Here is a 17,861-nt window from a genome sequence, read left to right on the forward strand (position 1 = left end):
GAAAGCTTTATATAATTAGGAAGCAAAAAGATCAGGAAACATTTGCACCGCTGTGCTGTGGCACATCAAGAATTTGGAGATTGGCATTTTTTTCCCCCCAAGATATTTTTGCCTTTTGGTTGAGAAGTAAAACCCAAAAGGCCAGATTTTCTGGTTTGCAAAGGCCTTTTTGTGTGGCACCGATGGCTGCAAGTGACCACAAAACTAGAGAATGCCAGTGAAGAATCCACCCTGTTCAGGATAATTCTCTACTGGTGTACACCAGCCTTCCCCTCCCATCCAGAGTAAGGGGAATGAGAGAATGTGGGTGAGATGGGGCAAGGAAGAGGCATAGCAAAGCAGAGCTCTGCTACACCCAATCCTCTTCTGGTGTAAGGCCCATTATACCAAGCACAGGCAGCCTGGAAATGAGGGAGCCATTGCAGCTGTTAATCTCCATGATGGCTGAGGACAGCTCAGGGAATGAAGAATTAGGACCACCCTAAATTCCTAGGCTAGGTGGCTATGCAGTGTTAAGCCACATTCGAACCAAGGGCAGACTGAGGTGAAATAATTCTTACAATGTGTTAAGAGTCCAGTCCTGAAATGGCCAAACCTTTCTTAACTTCAATGAGCAAAACTCCCACACCCGGACTGCAGAATTGGAGCTACAGTTTTTGAATCCATTTGTAAAACATTTTGGGATCCTTTTGGAAGAAAATCACTGTCACAAGAGGGGCTGGCCCTTTAAGGGATTTGGACTCAGCCCCACCTGTGCCTTGTCATCAGGACCCTGGTGATGAGTTTGGACTTCAGCCAATGGTTGGGTCAGGTGACCAGGCATCATGTGATGGTAACCCATTGGCAGGGCTTCCTATAAGAGAGAGCCTTTTCCCTCAGAGAAAGGGAGATCAGGAGCTAGGACAGACCTGGGAGAAGGCTCTCCAGACAAACCCAGAGGGGACCTAGCAGAGGTGCCCTGCTCAAAGGGATGCGGAGAGCTGAGAGAGAGAGAGAGAGCTGAGGTCCGAACCTCTGATATAAGGGGATCTGGGGAGAGAGGCCTGCAGAGATCTGGGGAGAGAGACCAAGGAAAAGGGCTTCCCTCATCAGCGAGAGGAAAAGGCCTGGCTGGAACAACCTGCAGTTAACGGCAGGAGCAGAAACCTCGAGAGATGTAACAGCTGTCAAAGGAAGAGGCTTGAGGAAACACTAGGCAGGGGGAGCTGGGTTTTTGGAAAGAAGCCCAGCGAGGGGCTTAAGAAACTGGAGCGGGGAGACAGGAGAAAGACTTGATTTTGCTGCTATTATACATGTTGCTTTTTTATAATTGTGGTGATGTCTTAATAAACCCAGACCCCAAGAAGGGGTATTATTAGCCTCACTGGATGCAGTTTTTGAGAAACCCAAGAAGGGGAAACTGAGTCAGCAGCAGGGTTCCATGCTGGATCAGGCCTGATATAAGTTAGTCACCCATATAAAAGAAGTCCTCATCTCCTCTGCACTGAAAATTGAATCGTATTGTGCTACTTCTCCCCGTGGTTCTTGACACTTTGGATGACCATCATCTTCTCGTTGCAGTAGGAGGAACTCGTTGCTGGGGATACTGAACACAATATAAACGGAGGCCATTTGACTGGAACATGGAATGAATGGAAGACTAATATCGTAGTTCAGACATTGCACTGCTGAAGGCAGAGACCTTCAGAACTAGAGCTCAAGACAAAAGTCTTCCTGCCCCACCCACCACAGCAGACCCCAGTCTTCTCTCGTCTTGGAAGGTGATCTCTCGTAAAAGCGAAATAGATTGTTGTGAACAACATGGGCTACAATCTCTCACCACATTCCAGAATGAACCCTCAGATACTAGTAACGTAAACACCAATTAAATGGGGAAATTAACAACCATGTGCAGTAGGGAGATGAGCAAAATGAAAGTTACGTGCACTTTCACTTCTCTGCATTACAGGCCCCATTAAATAATGTTACAGGTCTTTCCCTTGTAGGTCAGAACACTCCTTGATTCCCTGGGAATAGCAGCTGGGTTGCCATTGCAGCCTGTACACACTGTTCCAGACTGGTTGAGTTGCCCCCTTTGGGATAGGGACTGCCTTGGCTGAAACCTCCTAAGGATCTGTATGCCAAATCACTTCTGAATTTTGGGGAACGACAGATCCAAACTGGGATCAGGATCCAAACTTCGTAGCTTGTGACATGCAGCTGGTTGCGTGGGCTAACTCGGGAGCGGTGTAATATCAGCTGGGCGGAATGGCACTTAGACGCTTGGTTCCACAACTGGCAGGGACTGTGGGAATTCTGTGACGCACTCAGCTCCTGGGAACACATGGGTGTGAGACTCACCTTGGTACAAAATAATAGCTGCTGTATAGTCAGTAGCGGCATTAATGAACCTATCAAGGGAACTCAGTTCAGACATCCTACACAAGAGTTGTGATACCAGACCTCTGATACAGGGATAGATAACCAACGTAGACCAAAGAACCTCCCTTTGGTGAAGGTGCAGGGTAGACCCAGAGCCAATACTGTCTAACCTTCACATTTCATGACATGAGCACATTAATCCCTTCTGGCATGGACAGGCAGAAAGCTTTAGGCAGGAAAGCAGCTGGGGGGAGTTGCTGAAACCTAGTGTTAGGGAAGGTGAGCAAATAAAGAAGGAAAAAAGCCACGTGAAACTTTTTTTTGAGTCAAGATGCTCTGTGAATCTCTAAAACATTCAACAGGATCTGCTGTGGCCTAGGAAATATCTCAAAGCAGGAACATCTCATTGAAATGTCTTCCCATGGGCAGTTTTAATGATATGAACAGGCCTAAGTGAGGAAATCCATCCACCTAATGTAAACCCAACCTAGCTAGAACAATTTGTCTGGAGAGTGTGCACTATAGGCTCAAAAGGGTAAATACAGTCTGATCTGATACTATTATGTCAGAGGTCATCATGGTGGATTCTGTTTGTCACTTATTTCAGCTAATAGGAATCCTTGCTTTAAGCTACTTATAAATTAAACTACCTATATTAGATGCCTTACACCTATTTAGGCAAATGGTGCCCAGAGTGAGAGAGAACCTGTGCAGAATTTGAGAATAGTGGACATACAGTATCATCTCTGAATACTCTAGCAAGGAATAAGGAGGACAATAAGTTTGAAACGTATTTTATTAGAATTACTTCAGGGCTTCCCCACCGCATTAGCGTTAGCGGTGTTGACTTTCATGTGCTGCCATAGTTCATGTAATAGGTTAACACTGAAATTGTATGTTAGCTTTTTTACAGTGGTTAAGTACTATATGTGCAATGTCAAATGAATTATTAATTATTATTAATTATATAATTCTGGTAGCACAGAAGCCTCAACCAGGGCATGGGCCTCATTGTGGTAGTGCTGTGTATGATTACAAAGTTGTTGTTTTTTTTTTTAATGGAGATGTATCTAACTCATAGAACTGGAAGGGACCCTGAAAGGTCATCGAGTCCAGCCCCCTGCCTTCACTAGCAGGACCAAGTACTGATTTTGCCCCAGATCCCTAAGTGGCCCCTTCAAGGATTGAACTCACAACCCTGGGTTTAGCAGGCCAATGCTCAAACCACTGAGCTATCCCTCCCCAAAGAGCCTAGAGTCAGATAAGGTGTATCAAACAGGTGCAGCTGGGAGGGAGTGGGAAGGAGGAATGGAGGAACCATAACAGGATATTATAGCATCAGTAGCAATGATCCCAGTAAATGAATCGGAGAAAAGGCAAGCATATTAAAATGGTAGCTTGAAAAGGATGCAGCTCTTACAGGAATTTAGCAGGGTTCAAAGAGGGACAGCATTGTTACATAGCTAACAAAGAACAGACAGAATTAGGATAGTGAATGCAAACAAAGTGCATTGGAAAGGAGATAGAACCTGATGCCTCAGGCTTTAAACCAAACTTGATTAGGGATTAGGATAAAACTGGCATGTGAGGCAGATTACCCCATCTCTCTACCACAGGGCTTTTTGCACTTTTGTGTGAAGCATCTGGTGCTAGCCACTGCTGGAGAGAGGATACTGGACTAGGTGGATCTCAGGGCTGATCCACTCCGGTATTTATGTTCTTGTTTTAGTTATGTATTTTTGGTACTGTATGTATAGATATGTGTACTGCTGGCACTGGGATGAATGGGGGCAAATAAACACTGATTGTACCTACTGTATTCATTTTAGTCTCTTTTATCATAGATACATAAAAGTTTGGTGGAAAGACCTATCCATCCATCTCCTGGCCCACTGGAAGAATGTTCCTTTCTGGACATTTTCAAGTGTTTTGTTCAATCTGGTTTCAAATGTGTCAACCAATAGACCTTCCATCACTTCCCATCAGACACTATTCTACAGCCCAACACATCTCACTCCCGGGAAATGGTCATGTCTCCCTCTAGTGGGAGGTCCCAGAGGTGATAAATACCTGCCACCAACTGACAGCTAAGAATTGTTGCTACTATTATAATTTGTATTGTGATAGTATCTTGGGGCCCCAACGGAGATCAGGGCCCCATTGTACGAGGTGCTGTTTGAACACTGCAGTCAGGAGGCGCTTTTGTGGCAGCCGTAGAACAAACCGGAGGTAGATTTGCTTGCGCTAGCTCGCTCAACAAAAGCAACGTAGCAGATAGCCCCCCCCCCCAGTTAGAAGTCTGCCTGGAACCCTCCATATGTAGGAGTGGCTAGCCCCATGCTGCCACTCCACTGCTGTTTTTAGTGAACTAGCTTGAGCACGTCTAACTTGGGTATGCCTACATGTGCTGCCATCACACCTTCTGACTGGCTATCCATAGTGAGAGAGAGTCCCCGCCCCAAGGAGTTTGCACTTTAAATACTTCTCTAGTTCAAGGGGTGAGGATTTGTGCCTTTTGTGCTGCTGGTCATGCACGTGACCCTTGCCGACAACAGTGGTGTCTGTACATATGGAGCCATGCTAGATTATGTTGTTCTACTTCTCCACAGAGTCAGTTTTTACGGCTAACATGGTTCTAGGTGCAAGTGAATGCAACATTTCCCGTTGTGTGGTGCTCGGACCCCTGGTGGAAACAAAGGGTAGGTAGAGGAGGGGAGGTGCAGGAGATGTGCGAGGGCTCAGTTTTGTATGGTGCTGAGCATTTGGGCCTGATCCTGATAATAATATATGGAGATATATCTATCTCCTAGAACTGGAAGGGACCTTGAAAGGTCATTGAGTCCAGCCCCCTGCCTTCACTAGCAGGACCAAGTACTGATTTTGTCCCAGATCCCTAAGTGGCCCCTTCAAGGATTGAACTCACAACCCTGGGTTTAGCAGGCCAATGTTCAAACCACTGAGCTATTCCTCCCCCCTATAATGCCCATGAATAATCCTATTGACTTCAGTGGGACAGCTCATGTGCTCCACTGGATCATGGCTGAGTGCTCAGCCCCTTGCAGGATGGAGTCCTAAACTGAGCTGGGGAAATCTTTAACAAAACCCAGTGGAAGGGGGCTACAACTGGCGGGCTTTTTGTTTGTGCGTTTGTTTCTGAAGGGGGCTCCGCTTTGGGAAGTGCTGAGTTAGCCATGCCCCTGTGTTTCTTGCATAATAGAAACAAGCACCGTTTCGCACCACACCAGTTCAAAGGGGAGATGTGAACAGCATGTGTAAGCCCTTGCTGTTCACTTTTCTAACATAACTGCAGAGACTGGGGAAGAAAGATCAGCGTCATTATTTCCCATTATTATAGAAACAAAAAATCAAGCCATGTTTTATTTATTTTTCCTGTAAAACAATACAGTTTCCCTGCCCCCCGTGAGTAAAATAAACATTGTTTTAAGTAATAGTACAGTTACAAAATGTGTTTGGGCTGGGGGGGAGGAGGAATAGGTTAAGAACTGCAGCTGGGCTGTGTCTCACAGTAAAACAGCAGAGATTCCAAGCATGAAGATTAGATGACTGAGAATAGCTGCAAGGAAATCACAAAGAGTAAGGTAAGTTCTCAGCTGAAACCTTCAGATGTCTTACATTAAATTCTGTTTAGGTTCTTATCCTGTGCCCATCACCTTGGCATCTGAGCTCCCTAAAGTGACGCAGTCTGTGTGTTAGGCTTAATATTTAGATTTTGAAATGTGTGTTACAAATCCAACCAGGAACAGAAATGTTTTCGTGGCATTTTTTGTAAGATAGTGGAAACGTGGGTTTGTTTCTTCATCTGAACGTTCTTCTGTAGTGATGGAAATCCCCAAACGCAGCAGCATAGGGCTAGTGCAGTGGTCTCCAAAGTGGGGTGTGCGCACCCCAGGGGATGCGCAAGAGGATCCTTCGGGGTGCGCAGCAGGAGGAGCGCCGCAGTTCGGGCGTCTTTTTTTTTGCTTGGGGTAGCAAAAATGGTAGAGCCGGCCCTGCGGCACGGCAGGGTGTGTGTGCTCAAAAATTTGTTACTGATAGGGGTGCGTGATCAAAAAAGTTTGGAGACCACTGGGCTACTGCATGAAAACAAGAATGAAACTGACACTAGACAGAAAGGGCAACTGACAGGTCTAGTTTCACTGTCCAAGGTACCTCAAGTGCCAAAAAAGGAAACAAACCACATAAATGTTGCAAAATAAAAATTGATGTTGAAAACTCTTTTTCTTCTGTAGGAACTCTGTTTGCTCTGAGTAGATTTACAAGTTTTTAAAAAAGCATACGGGATCGATATGGACGGTTGCTTTCTGGGCTGGGCATTTTTGGTGTCTTATTTTGCTCTTTACCTGAGAAGTTGTAGTGACTGGATAAACCTCCGCCTGTATAATATTAGAAAAGAGAACAATTGGATGGCATTGTTGAAAGGAAGGCAAAGTCCAGCAGTGTGATGAGGGGGAACAGAACAGATAACATGCAGTAAGTATGTCACATGTTGCTAAGTATTTTCTTTCATGGCTTTAACATCTCTGCTGTGAGCTTCATGCTGAACAGGACTAATCCTCCTCCCGTCTCCAGGGCTAATTCTCCTCTTGCTTATATTGATGCAAGTGTGCATATAGGAACAAGAGCACCGAAGTCGGTGAAGTTACACCAGGGTAAGTGAGAGGAGGATTTTCATTTACACTAAAGGCTTCTTTATACCACTCAGGTAGCATAAAGGGGCTGTAAAGTCGGTGTTGATTTAATTGCCACCTTGGGGTAAAGGGCCACTAGTGTAAGGGCTGGTCCACCCTAACCCCCCACTTCGAACTAAGATACGCAACTTCAGCTACGTGAATAACGTACCTGAAGTCGAAGTATCTTAGTTCGAACTTACCGCGGGTCCACACGTGGCAGGCAGGCTCCCCCGTCGACTCCGCGTACTCCTCTCGCGGAGTAGGAGTACCAGCGTTGACGGCGAGCACTTCCGGGATCGATTTATCGCGTCTAGACAAGACGTGATAAATCGATCCCAGAAGATCGATTGCTTACCGCCGGACCCGGAGGTAAGTATAGACGTACCCTAAATGAGAATTAGGCCAAAGCATCTGCACCAAAAGACTTGCATGTGAGGGCTGGATCCTACAGTCCTAAGAGTGCTAACTTCTGGGCCTCCTCTAAGGAGAAGTAGGAACAGGTGGACAGATGTGATGGGTTTGAGCTACATTTGTGTGTGTGTGTTGGGGCGGGGGGATATTCCTGGGATCCACAGTTGTGCAGATCCACCAGCCAAAGCGGCTTATCCATAGAAACACTTGCAGCACAGCTTCTCTGGCCCACAGCAGACTTAGGGGAGAATTCCCCCCTCCCCTCCCCCCACCACCACAGTGGACCATCTCTGTATGCAGCCCCTTAACCCAGGCTGCATGTGTATTTCAGGATTATAGTCGCTGAACTCTATGGTTGCTTTATCTATGGAGGGACTTCGGAATTGGTCCTTCTACAGCAACTGTAGCAAAATTCAACCCTTCCAAGTAACCACCAAAGTCTAAAGATTGTTATTTAACTGCTGCTAATCTTCTCCATTCTCTGTCTAGGGACAGATTTATATGTGAGCAGTACCTCTCCCTCTTACTGTCATCCCTGCCTGGAGAATGACTGACTGGTCCCATATCTGACACTTTGTAAGAGAGAGAAACTCCTTTCCAAATAGAAAACATCCACACTTACTGTGCACTGCAAATTCCGCTGCTAGAACTCCTCCGGTTTGTTCGGTGCGTCGTTTTCGTTTTTCACATGGCTCAAAAGAACAGACAGTCATTTATTTGAAAAAAGAAACCCTGCAGTTTTCCTTTGTTAGAAAATGAAATCTTGGCCAGTCCCTGTATTTTGCATTTTAAAAGGAAACCTGACAGACTCCAACAGGGCCATCCCTAGACATTTTGGTGCCCCCCTATGCAGTCCCCCTGACCCCTGCTGCAGTCCCCCGGGATGTAGCTCAGAGGGAGGGGTGGAAAGGGGGCAGGCTGCACTACATCCTGAGTTATCTTGCCTGTGCCCTGCCCCTTCCAGATCGCATAACTTGTTTATTTTTACACAAGCTGCACATGGTAACTTTGGTTTCCAGAAAAATACATTGCTTGTAACCCCAGAGCCACTACCTTGGTTCAAGCTTATCTGCAGCAGACACGCTGCTGGGATTCCTGGTCAGAATGGGCTTCACCAGCTGTTAGACTCCTGGAGCTCTTTGTGTCTGCCAATGAAACAATCCCCATCCTACACCCTCAGGTCGGCTGCAGAAGATTTGTGGCAGCTGAACCTTGATAATGGGAATACTTGGAAGTACTGAAACCACCAGCTTGGCTCTCTGTCAGGTTCCATTCCAGGCCCAGGGATTCATAGAATCATAGAATATCAGGGTTGGAAGGGACTTCATGAGGTCATCTAGTCCAACCCCCTGCTCAAAGCAGGACCAATCCCCAACTAAATCATCCCAGCCAGGGCTTTGTCAAGCCTGACCTTAAAAACCTCTAAGGAAGGAGATTCCACCACCTCCCTAGGTAACCCATTCCAGTGCTTCACCACCCTCCTAGTGAAAAAGTTTTTCCTAATATCCAACCTAAACCTCCCCCACTGCAACTTGAGACCATTACTCCTTGTTCTGTCATCTGGTACCACTGAGAACAGTCTAGATCCATCCTCTTTGGAACCCCCTTTCAGGTAGTTGAAAGCAGCTATCAAATCCCCCCTCCCATTCTTCTCTTCTGCAGACTAAACAATCCCTGTTCCCTCAGCCTCTCCTCATAACTCATGTGCTCCAGTCCCCTAATTATTTTTGTTGCCCTCTGCTGGACTCTTTCCAATTTTTCCACATCCTTCTTGTAGTGTGGGGCCCAAAACTGGACACAGTACTCCAGATGAGGCCTGACCAATGCCGAATAGAGGGGAATGATCGTGTCCCTCGATCTGCTGGCAATGCTCTTACTTATAAAGCCCAAAATGCCGTTAGCCTTCTTGGCAACAAGGGTACACTGTTGACTCATATCCAGCTTCTTGTCCATTGTAACTAGGTCCTTTTCTGCAGAACTACCTAGCCACTCTGTCCCTAGTCTGTAGCAGTGCATGGGATTCTTCCATCCTAAGTGCAGGACTCTGCACTTGAACCTCATCAGGTTTCTTTTGGCCCAATCCTCTAATTTGTCTAGATCCCTCTGTATCCTACCCCTACCCTCCAGCGTATCTACCACTCCTCCCAGTTTAGTGTCATCAGCAAACTTGCTGAGGGTGCAATCCACGTCATCCTCCAGATCATTAATGAAGATATTGAACAAAATAAGCCCCAGGACTGACCCTTGGTGCACTCCGCTTGATACCAGCTGCCAACTAGACATGGAGCCATTGATCATTACCCGTTGAGCCTGATGATCTAGACAGCTTTCTATCCACCTTATTGTCCATTCATCCAGCCCATACTTCTTTAACTTACCGGCAAGAATACTGTGGGAGACCATATCAAAAGCTTTGCTAAAATCAAGGAATAACACGTCCACTGCTTCCCCCTCATCCACAGAGCCAGTTATTTCATCATAGAAGGCAATTAAGCTAGTCAGGCATGACTTGCCCTTGGTGAATCCATTCAGGGAGGTTTGTTTGCTTTATTTTCATAAATGATTTTGTTCACTTCTGGCTCCATGTGATAAGTGGGACATCCAGCAGGACTGGTAGGAGACTGTTTCCTGGCCTTAGTTACATGTCATGGATCAGGGCTACAAAAGTTTCATAGAGCTGGTTGGAAAAAACAGTGAACATTTTTTGAAAAAGACGTGTGATTTTTGTTTTCTTTTACTGTTTCTTTCAAAATTGTGATAGTTTTTTTTTCACTCAGCTCTATTGATGGTGGAAAATCCTGAAAAAAATTCTATAAAATCTTTCACTGAACTTTTTCCATAAAAAAAACCCCAACTGAATTTGCACCAAAACCTTTAATCAAACTTGAAATGCAGACATCAGCCTACTCAATAAAGGGACAGTTATGTGCTGACTCCAGCGGCTACTCTTACAAGTGCATTGCTTTGGCTCCCTCTAGTGGACAGAACATAACCATGAAGAAACTTCTCTTGAGAGCAAAGAAACAGACCAGACCCCCAGATTCCAAACACTTGACTGGGGGCTGACGACCCTGGATCTGAATTTTGTTGCTTGGGCCCATCTCTAATTCTTAGCAGAAGGACTTACCACAGGGCAGGAAAACTTTTCACTGTCACATACATGTGTCTCACAGTGCAGCCAGACTTTGGACAGTTTGGGGATGTTTTGGAACCGGAAAGCATTGAACTGGAAGGTGGCCCGGCTGTTTTTCCCATTTTCATGCACTAAGATAGAGTTGTCCGTCGCGCACCTAGATTGCACGTTGAAAAGCATCATGAGAGCAGAAACAGCTGCAAGGCCTATCGGCCCTAGATTTCTGATGCGCTGCTTTCTTTAGCCTTCTCCGAATAGCAGTATCAGGGTACTCCCTTTGACTGAGACCGGAGTGAGACAGGCATTCATAATGCTCTGCTTGAACCCATCTTGATAGCCATTCTGCTCTTAGCTGCACCATTCTGACATGCAGGGGAATACATGGGTTGCTTGGGTGTCAGTGAAAGCAGAATGTGATACAGCTTCTTCATGCAACCTTCTTACTTTTGGCATCCTTGGATGATTTTACAAACATTGGAGGGACAACACAGTCCTCTAATAGGTAATAGCTTGTTACCTAATCTGTCCTGGACTATGTGCCTCAGTACCATAACTCATAGGCTGCTACTCAAACCGCAAGGCTAGTCCCTCTTGTGCACACTTTGTATGACTGTAGTTCCCAATATCACGCTTTGCCAACCAGAACAAACATGACCTTAAAACACCCAACTTAATATTCACGTAACCCATCCAAGGAACACATCGTTTGGCCTCACTCATACAACTACCTACCCTTTTGTGATCAGTGGCCACTGGATTTGGTAGAAATACTCGGATGAAGGTGTTGCCCAGCAGCTGTTCAGAACTACTTTAAACCTGAGAGGAAACCAACCAATACACCGACATCAGCAACTAACTGTCAGTGACAGTTCCCGGTTGTAAATCAATATGTTTCATACCTGTTACTTAACCCCTTGGCTTCCACTCCAGCAAATACATCTGAACCAATTTCTGAGGTTTCAACGACAAAGGGAGCTTCTTTTTTACTTGAAAACTTGGCATTCTTTGAGAGAAAGAGGCAGCGTGCATTAGTAACACCTCCAAAGCAAAGATGTGATTATGTAATAAAGCCAAGCACAGAAAAATAGAGTTCAGAGCTCTGGATTCCCTTGCTCGGGGGCAGAGGTGAAAACAAGCCGGTACGCCCCGGTACGGTGTACCGGCAAGAACCGGTTTGCCGTACCGGGGCAGCCCGGCTTCCCCAGGGGGCAATTTAAAGGGCCTGGGGCTCCCAGCAAGGGCTGGAGCCCCAGGCCCTTTAAATTGCCACCAGAGCCCTGCTGCTGGAGCCCTGGGGGCTATTTAAAAAATCCGGGGCTCCCGCTGCTTCTACTGCCCCGGTCCTTTAAATAGCTGCGGGAGCCCTGCTACTTCTCCAGGGCTCCCACAGCTATTTAAAGGGCTGGGGCAGTAGAAGCAGGGGAGCTGCGGGCCCTTTAAATAGCCCCCAGAGCCCTGGGCTGCTGCTGCTACCCAGGGGGCGGCACTTACCTTACAGGCTAGGCTGGGGCTGGCTCTGACTCCCTCAGCCACGCCCCTTCTGCCCTAAGCCCTGCCCCTTCCCGGGGCCAGAGCTGGCCCCAGCGTAGCAGTAAGTCACTGGACTTTCACCCCTGCTCGGGGGTGCTCTGATATGGGATCAGACACGATTAGCTTTACATATCACTATATCTCTCCATCTTTGCTAACAGCATTTCCCCCATAATGTCAGATCACAACAGTCACTAACATGATTAAGGCTTAAATTGCCAAGTCGAGTTGCAGGGGGTGCTCAGGAAACCATCTTCCTTTTGTCAGGAAAGGGGCTAGCCGGCTACCTTATGTTTATGTCCAGCAAGAAAGAAGAGGCTTCTGCAAAAGACGGTCTGAGTGTGTTTTGCTGAACTGACAAGGTTTGCATGCTGGCGTCCATGGGACCCTGAGCCTAACAGCTTCTCCTTGCACTGTAGCAAAACAAAGCTAGTAAGAGACTGAAACTGTGTAAACAAAAGTGTGGTGTCCAGTTCAAAGCGCCATCTGTCTGGTTAGATAGATAGATACACAGCCCCAAAGCTCCACAGAGCCATCTTTCATCTGTTTCTTCCCTCGCTTTGTTTCCTAACTTTCTCATTCTCTAGCACTTTTTTCTCACATTCCTCTGGACAAAAAAAGCCTAGAGACATTACAGCTGTCTCTTGTAGCTATAGCTTTGAAATATCCAATAGGCCGCCTGTATTGAACTTAACCCTAAAGACTGTACCTAGGCTAACAACCATGGGATGCTCCGTGACATTAAGAACTCTACACTGGTTTATAATTGCTTAGCCTTGTTGCAGAAGGAAGAATGGATGACGGGGAACTGGATGTGTCAATCCTCACAGGCTCTACGACACTCACTACCCACAAAGATGGCCAAGAGAAGGTGGTGAGGGATGAGGGATAAGAACACAGTACTTATGGCTGGGATGGAATTAATCCTGCCTGCCTGACTCGGTGGCTGAGGAAACGCATCATGGTACAAAGTTCCTGCTGCTACCTAGTCCCTTGAAAGTGCTGGTAGGAGGTGGAGGCAGAAGTATCCGTTTAAAGGACGGGGGAACTCCTACTCCAGTGTGAGCTGCCCAGGAGCGGCCGGAAGAATTCTGAGTCAGGCAAAATCCCTCCTGCAGTGAACCGCTGAAGTGCGCACCCCTGCCCCTCGTGTCAAGTACACTCACTCCATCACATCTGCTGCATTGGCCTCATCCCAGTAGCAACTTATTGACATGTTGTTTTTTTGTAAAACAGCAGGTGCTTTCTATTTGGAGGGCCCTGGCACATTCCTTGGAAGGGAAAATGTAGGGCTCCATGCTGCCCTCTGCTGGGAGAAAGCAGAATTTTCTACAGCCTTTTTTACAACACAAGGTAATGTTAACCATCCTGAAGACACTGGGGAAGGTATTTGTTATCTTTGGCCTGAGGTGATTAACATATTTGAAGGCCCGAGACAGCCACAAGCCTAACTCAACATGTTTTAAGATGCCAGCATAGATACTATGACATGCTCTGCCAAGAAACAGAAGGAACCTCTAAGTAAGGCTGAAGCTACAAATGGGTTTGAGCATCATTAATCCTAACCCTGCAATGAGCTGCACTCGTGAAGCTGGTTTTCCTGACCTGTACCACTTGACGTTGATTTTTCTATTAGTTTCTTCCCCCAGTTTGTTTATTTCACTATGACTTTCATAGGTGCCCATACCAAATTGTGCAGGTGCAAATGCTTGTGTGGGCATGTTGTTACTGAGTCTGTGTGCACAAAGGGCCATCAAAGTAGTTGCATGCAAATGGTTCTGAAACTCAAGCCCCTTATGCTTTTAGTTTCATTCTGAGCCATTTGGCATCACCATGAGAGCGATTAGCAGAGGTGGGAGGATCCATTTAGTGCTAAAGCAATATTCTGCCCCAAACTGGAGCTGTTTGAATAGTACAAAGAATGGAGCTGATTGCAAAACAATTTCCATCCTGCAGGACATTTTGATATTTTGACCTTTTCTTTTCATCTTGAATTGGGATGAGAATGAAGTATCAAAGCTTTTCACTGAATGAAAAGTTCCAAAAAAAAATTTTTTTGGGGGGGGGGGGGAATATTCTGTTTCAATCCAAACATAATGTTTCATTTCCTTTCTGCTCAATGTTAATCTATGAACTGCTGCAGTGCCCCCCTGGGGATTGTAGCTCTGGGTCCCTTATTCCATTATTCTTCCCTATAGGCCCTCATGCACCATACAGAGTATGTCCCCTCAAACTACAATCTGGTCTAACCCTGCTCTATGATGCACTCTAATAGCTGTAAGAACCTGCCATGCTAGAACCTGGGGGTTCTGGGTCACTGATGCTATCGCATCACCACAGGAAGCTTAGGAGGACCCTGTGATGCTGGTAGAGTGACCAGATGCCCTGATTTTATAGGGACAGTCCCGATTTTGGGGTCTTTTTCTTATATAGGCTCCTATTACCCCTCACCCCCTGTCCCAATTTTTCACATTTGCTGTCTGGTCACCCTAGATGCTGGGCTCAGTAGGAGGTAACGCCCAGCAGGACTTGAGTGGCAGCTCCTCGCAGCCCACTGACTATCTGGACTGGCACCAGTACTTAAGCCAGGAAGCCATTACAGGGAGCTGTCTAAGAAACAACATAGACTGCCTGCCTGCCTCTGCTTCAGACCCTGTGTGTAAGAGACCTGAGACTCCGGCTTCTGACTCTGCCTGTCTCCTGACACCTGTCTCTTGCTTTGCCTTCTGGCCTGTCTTGGACTCTGGCTTTCTGGGACCCGACCAGGCCTGACTCCCGCTCTGACCACTAAGTCTGACCACTCTGGTTGTGACAGTAGCTCAGCAATGAGGAGAAAAGAAACTGCACTGTCTCATGAGAGAGTGAGTCTGGCTTGGAAGCTGGGCCCACTTGGGCAAATGGGGGCATGAGTGACTCGGAACTACAACTCCCACGAGGTACCATGGCAGCTATTTTGGGGCTGATGGAAAATTCCACCAAAACTGAGCTTTTTCCCATTTTCTAAAGAGGCAATGTTTTGTTCAGAATATTTTGAGCAGCCCAAACAAAGTAGTGATTCACTTATATTTTGCCAATACATGTCATGAGTTAGCCTTACCCTTATTCATAGTGGTCATTATTTGTGATCGGTGAGTACTCAAGGAGGACTATTGGCTGTTTGTGACTCCTCCTTGGAACCTCAAGAATTTTAGTTCAAATAATTAACTTGGCTAAAGAACAGACTGGAAATATCTTGTTCATTCTCCATCATTTGTTATTCTCCCATCATTCAGCAAGGAACTAGCATCACTGTGGTTCTGTGGTACTTAACAGATCAGTCACACACCACAAATAACAAACATAAGCAGGGACCAATGCCTTTGGTTGTTGGTTCCCTAAAACCAGAGGGGATGGGGAAGATTCCACTGGTACCCTAACTCCAGTATGTATAGGGGAAGATTCCATCTGTCCAAGCCCTGCAGACGATCCATATGCAAAGCCTCCCCATAGCCTGGCCTCAGGAACTGGCTCCATATCATTACTAGTCATTAGTGTTGCGTTTTATTCATGTAAAATCTAGGCTACTGGGCTACCCTCCACTTACCCTGTGATTTGATGGAAATAGATTCAGGGATTGGTTGCTGCTCTGCCAATACAGACAGCCTCCCCTCCCCCGCCCCGGACCCCTGAAAAGGTGGTAGAACTTTAAAAGAAAATCTTGCTGGCGTGGGGCAAACATTGGAAATCAAATCCAGTGTGAACTAAAGATCTCCGGGGAACACTAAACAGCCAGCTCATCAGAGAACAGCTAAGCAAATTTCAGGAGGAATGAAAGGGGCTTCTATATTTAGTGAGACTGGAGGATCGCAGCCGTGTCTGTGGATTCACACTGTTCTTTGTTTAGGCTAGAAGCAAAGTTTGGCTGTTTCTTCTGACACCAATCCAATCTGTAACCATGCAAGAGAGAAACACGCCTCTCGTCAGCGAAATCTGGGCCACAAAGGGACATTATGTGTTTTAAAAATGGTATAGGAGCCACCATCTAGATTGATCCTTCTTAATGTATTAGAAATAAGGACTCCCTATAATTCCCATGTTAATTAGCTGCTACATAGTGACCGTGTGCTCAGTACCGTACAAAACAGAGGATATGTGCTCCTTTTCCCAGGGCTTTCCCCCTCTTATGGCTGGATTCCCTTCTCACGGACGCTGGTGGAAATATGGAACGGCGCCCATGAAGTGAGTGGACTCACCCCAGTGTGCAGGCTCTGACAGACTAACTACCGGATGACAAGGAGCACTTACAGAGTAGAAGTTGAGGGATAATTCACTTTCAAATGAACCGGAGCTCCCATTCTTCACATGGACTGTCGCCACTCTAGAAAATTGAGAAAATGTCGTATGACTGAAACATATGCTATTGATAATGGAGCCAGCCCCGTGCTGAAAACGGGGGAGTCCGTTCCTCCTGGTGGAGTTACCTTTGGTCGAAGGCAGCCTGGTTGACCAAGTAGTTTGCATGGTACGTGCAGGTGAATGAGTAATTCACAGGCTGGCTCTTCACAATGACCGAGCTGTCATTGGAGATGATGGAGTTGTAGAAGTGATAGATAGGGTTTTTAAACTGTAGTCGGGGGGGACAAAGAGAGAAATGCCGGCAGTGAAAATTGGATGCAGACAGGGACCTCTGCCTGACGTTTGAAACAGGAAAAGGCAGTTCTCGTGTCATAAATGATCAGCATACAGTCTATTCTGGTTCTTTATGCATTTGTGTTACAGAAGAGCCTTGAGGCCCCATTTGCTGAGAGCTGGGCACACAAGTAATGAAAACTGTAATGTTAGTACATGCACACATAGATGAATTGCATGTGGACCAAACCCCATATGCATTTTGGCTGTGCCAGGAATGCAGGACCATCTGGCTTCTCACATAAGTGTCAGTGATCCATGATATTGAAAAGCACTGGAGCCTTTGACAAATCGTCAGAGATTACATCCTTTCTGCCTCAGTTACAGCACATATAACCTGATCCAAAGAACATTAATGGTCATGGGAATATTTCCACTGACGTCAGTGGGCTTTGGAATGAGCCTAGGCTGTACAAAGTATCTGCCAACTCTTGGGAAGTGAATTTTTGCCCATGATGTACTTACCTCTGATTGAGTTCCACAGTAGGACTTGTTTTTGGGCGATAAATCTGGAATCGTGAATTGGTAGTATCCCGAATCATGAACTCCATTGTAGCAAATGCCTCCAAGAGCCAATTGATTAACCTCCCATCCATAGGGACATTCGGGAATTTTTGTAATGATGGTTTTAGGATAGCAATACACCAAAATGATGTCTAAAAGGAAAAAATACAGGTATTCTAAGTTGCATTTTCCTGCTGAGACTGATCTAGATCTGAACTTTGCGGGTAGTGTTTACATCTGGAGTTTACATTCGGACCTGCCTTTACCTCAAACTGGATTAAACTGGATTACCTCAAACTGATCTAGGACCACTGATGTCAATGGAAGTTTATCTACTAACTTTAAAGGAAGCCTGTTTGAGGCCCATGGGAGTTTGGCATTTGAATCCCATTGGATTTATATCTATTGGGATTTGCCTGGCTAAACCCCTTTAGGTCACTTTGAAAATCCAATCCACTAGCCTAAATCTATAGAGCAAACCATAATAATCTAAATTCTTTGGGTGAAATTCTGTCCCATTGGAGTCTGGGGGAGTTTTGCCTTTGACTTCAGAGGGGCCAGAA

The 17,861-nt window shown here is 46.1% G+C and overlaps 2 protein-coding genes across 5 annotated transcripts in view; one reads left to right on the forward strand and one right to left on the reverse strand.

Moving 5' to 3' along the window:
• Positions 1-4,142, forward strand: part of LOC101944291 (guanylate cyclase 2G-like) — a 29,632-nt gene extending 25,490 nt beyond the window's left edge. The window contains exon 15 of the mRNA XM_065552502.1: positions 1,561-4,142. The gene's annotated coding sequence lies outside the window, so the exon portion shown is untranslated. The remainder of the gene's footprint in view (positions 1-1,560) is intronic.
• A 1,542-nt stretch (positions 4,143-5,684) lies between these two features.
• Positions 5,685-17,861, reverse strand: part of TECTB (tectorin beta) — a 38,419-nt gene continuing 26,242 nt past the window's right edge. The window contains exons 3-11 of one of the 4 annotated variants that reach the window (XM_042855238.2): positions 17,260-17,450; positions 16,587-16,729; positions 16,411-16,510; positions 11,496-11,599; positions 11,329-11,412; positions 10,591-10,753; positions 8,086-8,155; positions 6,723-6,755; positions 5,685-5,935 (exon numbers count right to left, since the gene is read on the reverse strand). In XM_042855238.2, coding sequence (XP_042711172.2) covers positions 5,883-5,935; positions 6,723-6,755; positions 8,086-8,155; positions 10,591-10,753; positions 11,329-11,412; positions 11,496-11,599; positions 16,411-16,510; positions 16,587-16,729; positions 17,260-17,450 — 941 coding nt within the window. In that variant the 3' untranslated portion in view covers positions 5,685-5,882. The remainder of the gene's footprint in view (positions 5,936-6,722; positions 6,756-8,085; positions 8,156-10,590; positions 10,754-11,328; positions 11,413-11,495; positions 11,600-16,410; positions 16,511-16,586; positions 16,730-17,259; positions 17,451-17,861) is intronic. The other 3 variants (XM_042855237.2, XM_065552503.1, XM_042855239.2) reach the window with 3 other exon arrangements.

Source organism: Chrysemys picta, chromosome 7, assembly GCF_011386835.1.
Source record: "Chrysemys picta bellii isolate R12L10 chromosome 7, ASM1138683v2, whole genome shotgun sequence".
In the NCBI taxonomy this organism is placed as follows: Eukaryota; Metazoa; Chordata; order Testudines; family Emydidae; genus Chrysemys; species Chrysemys picta.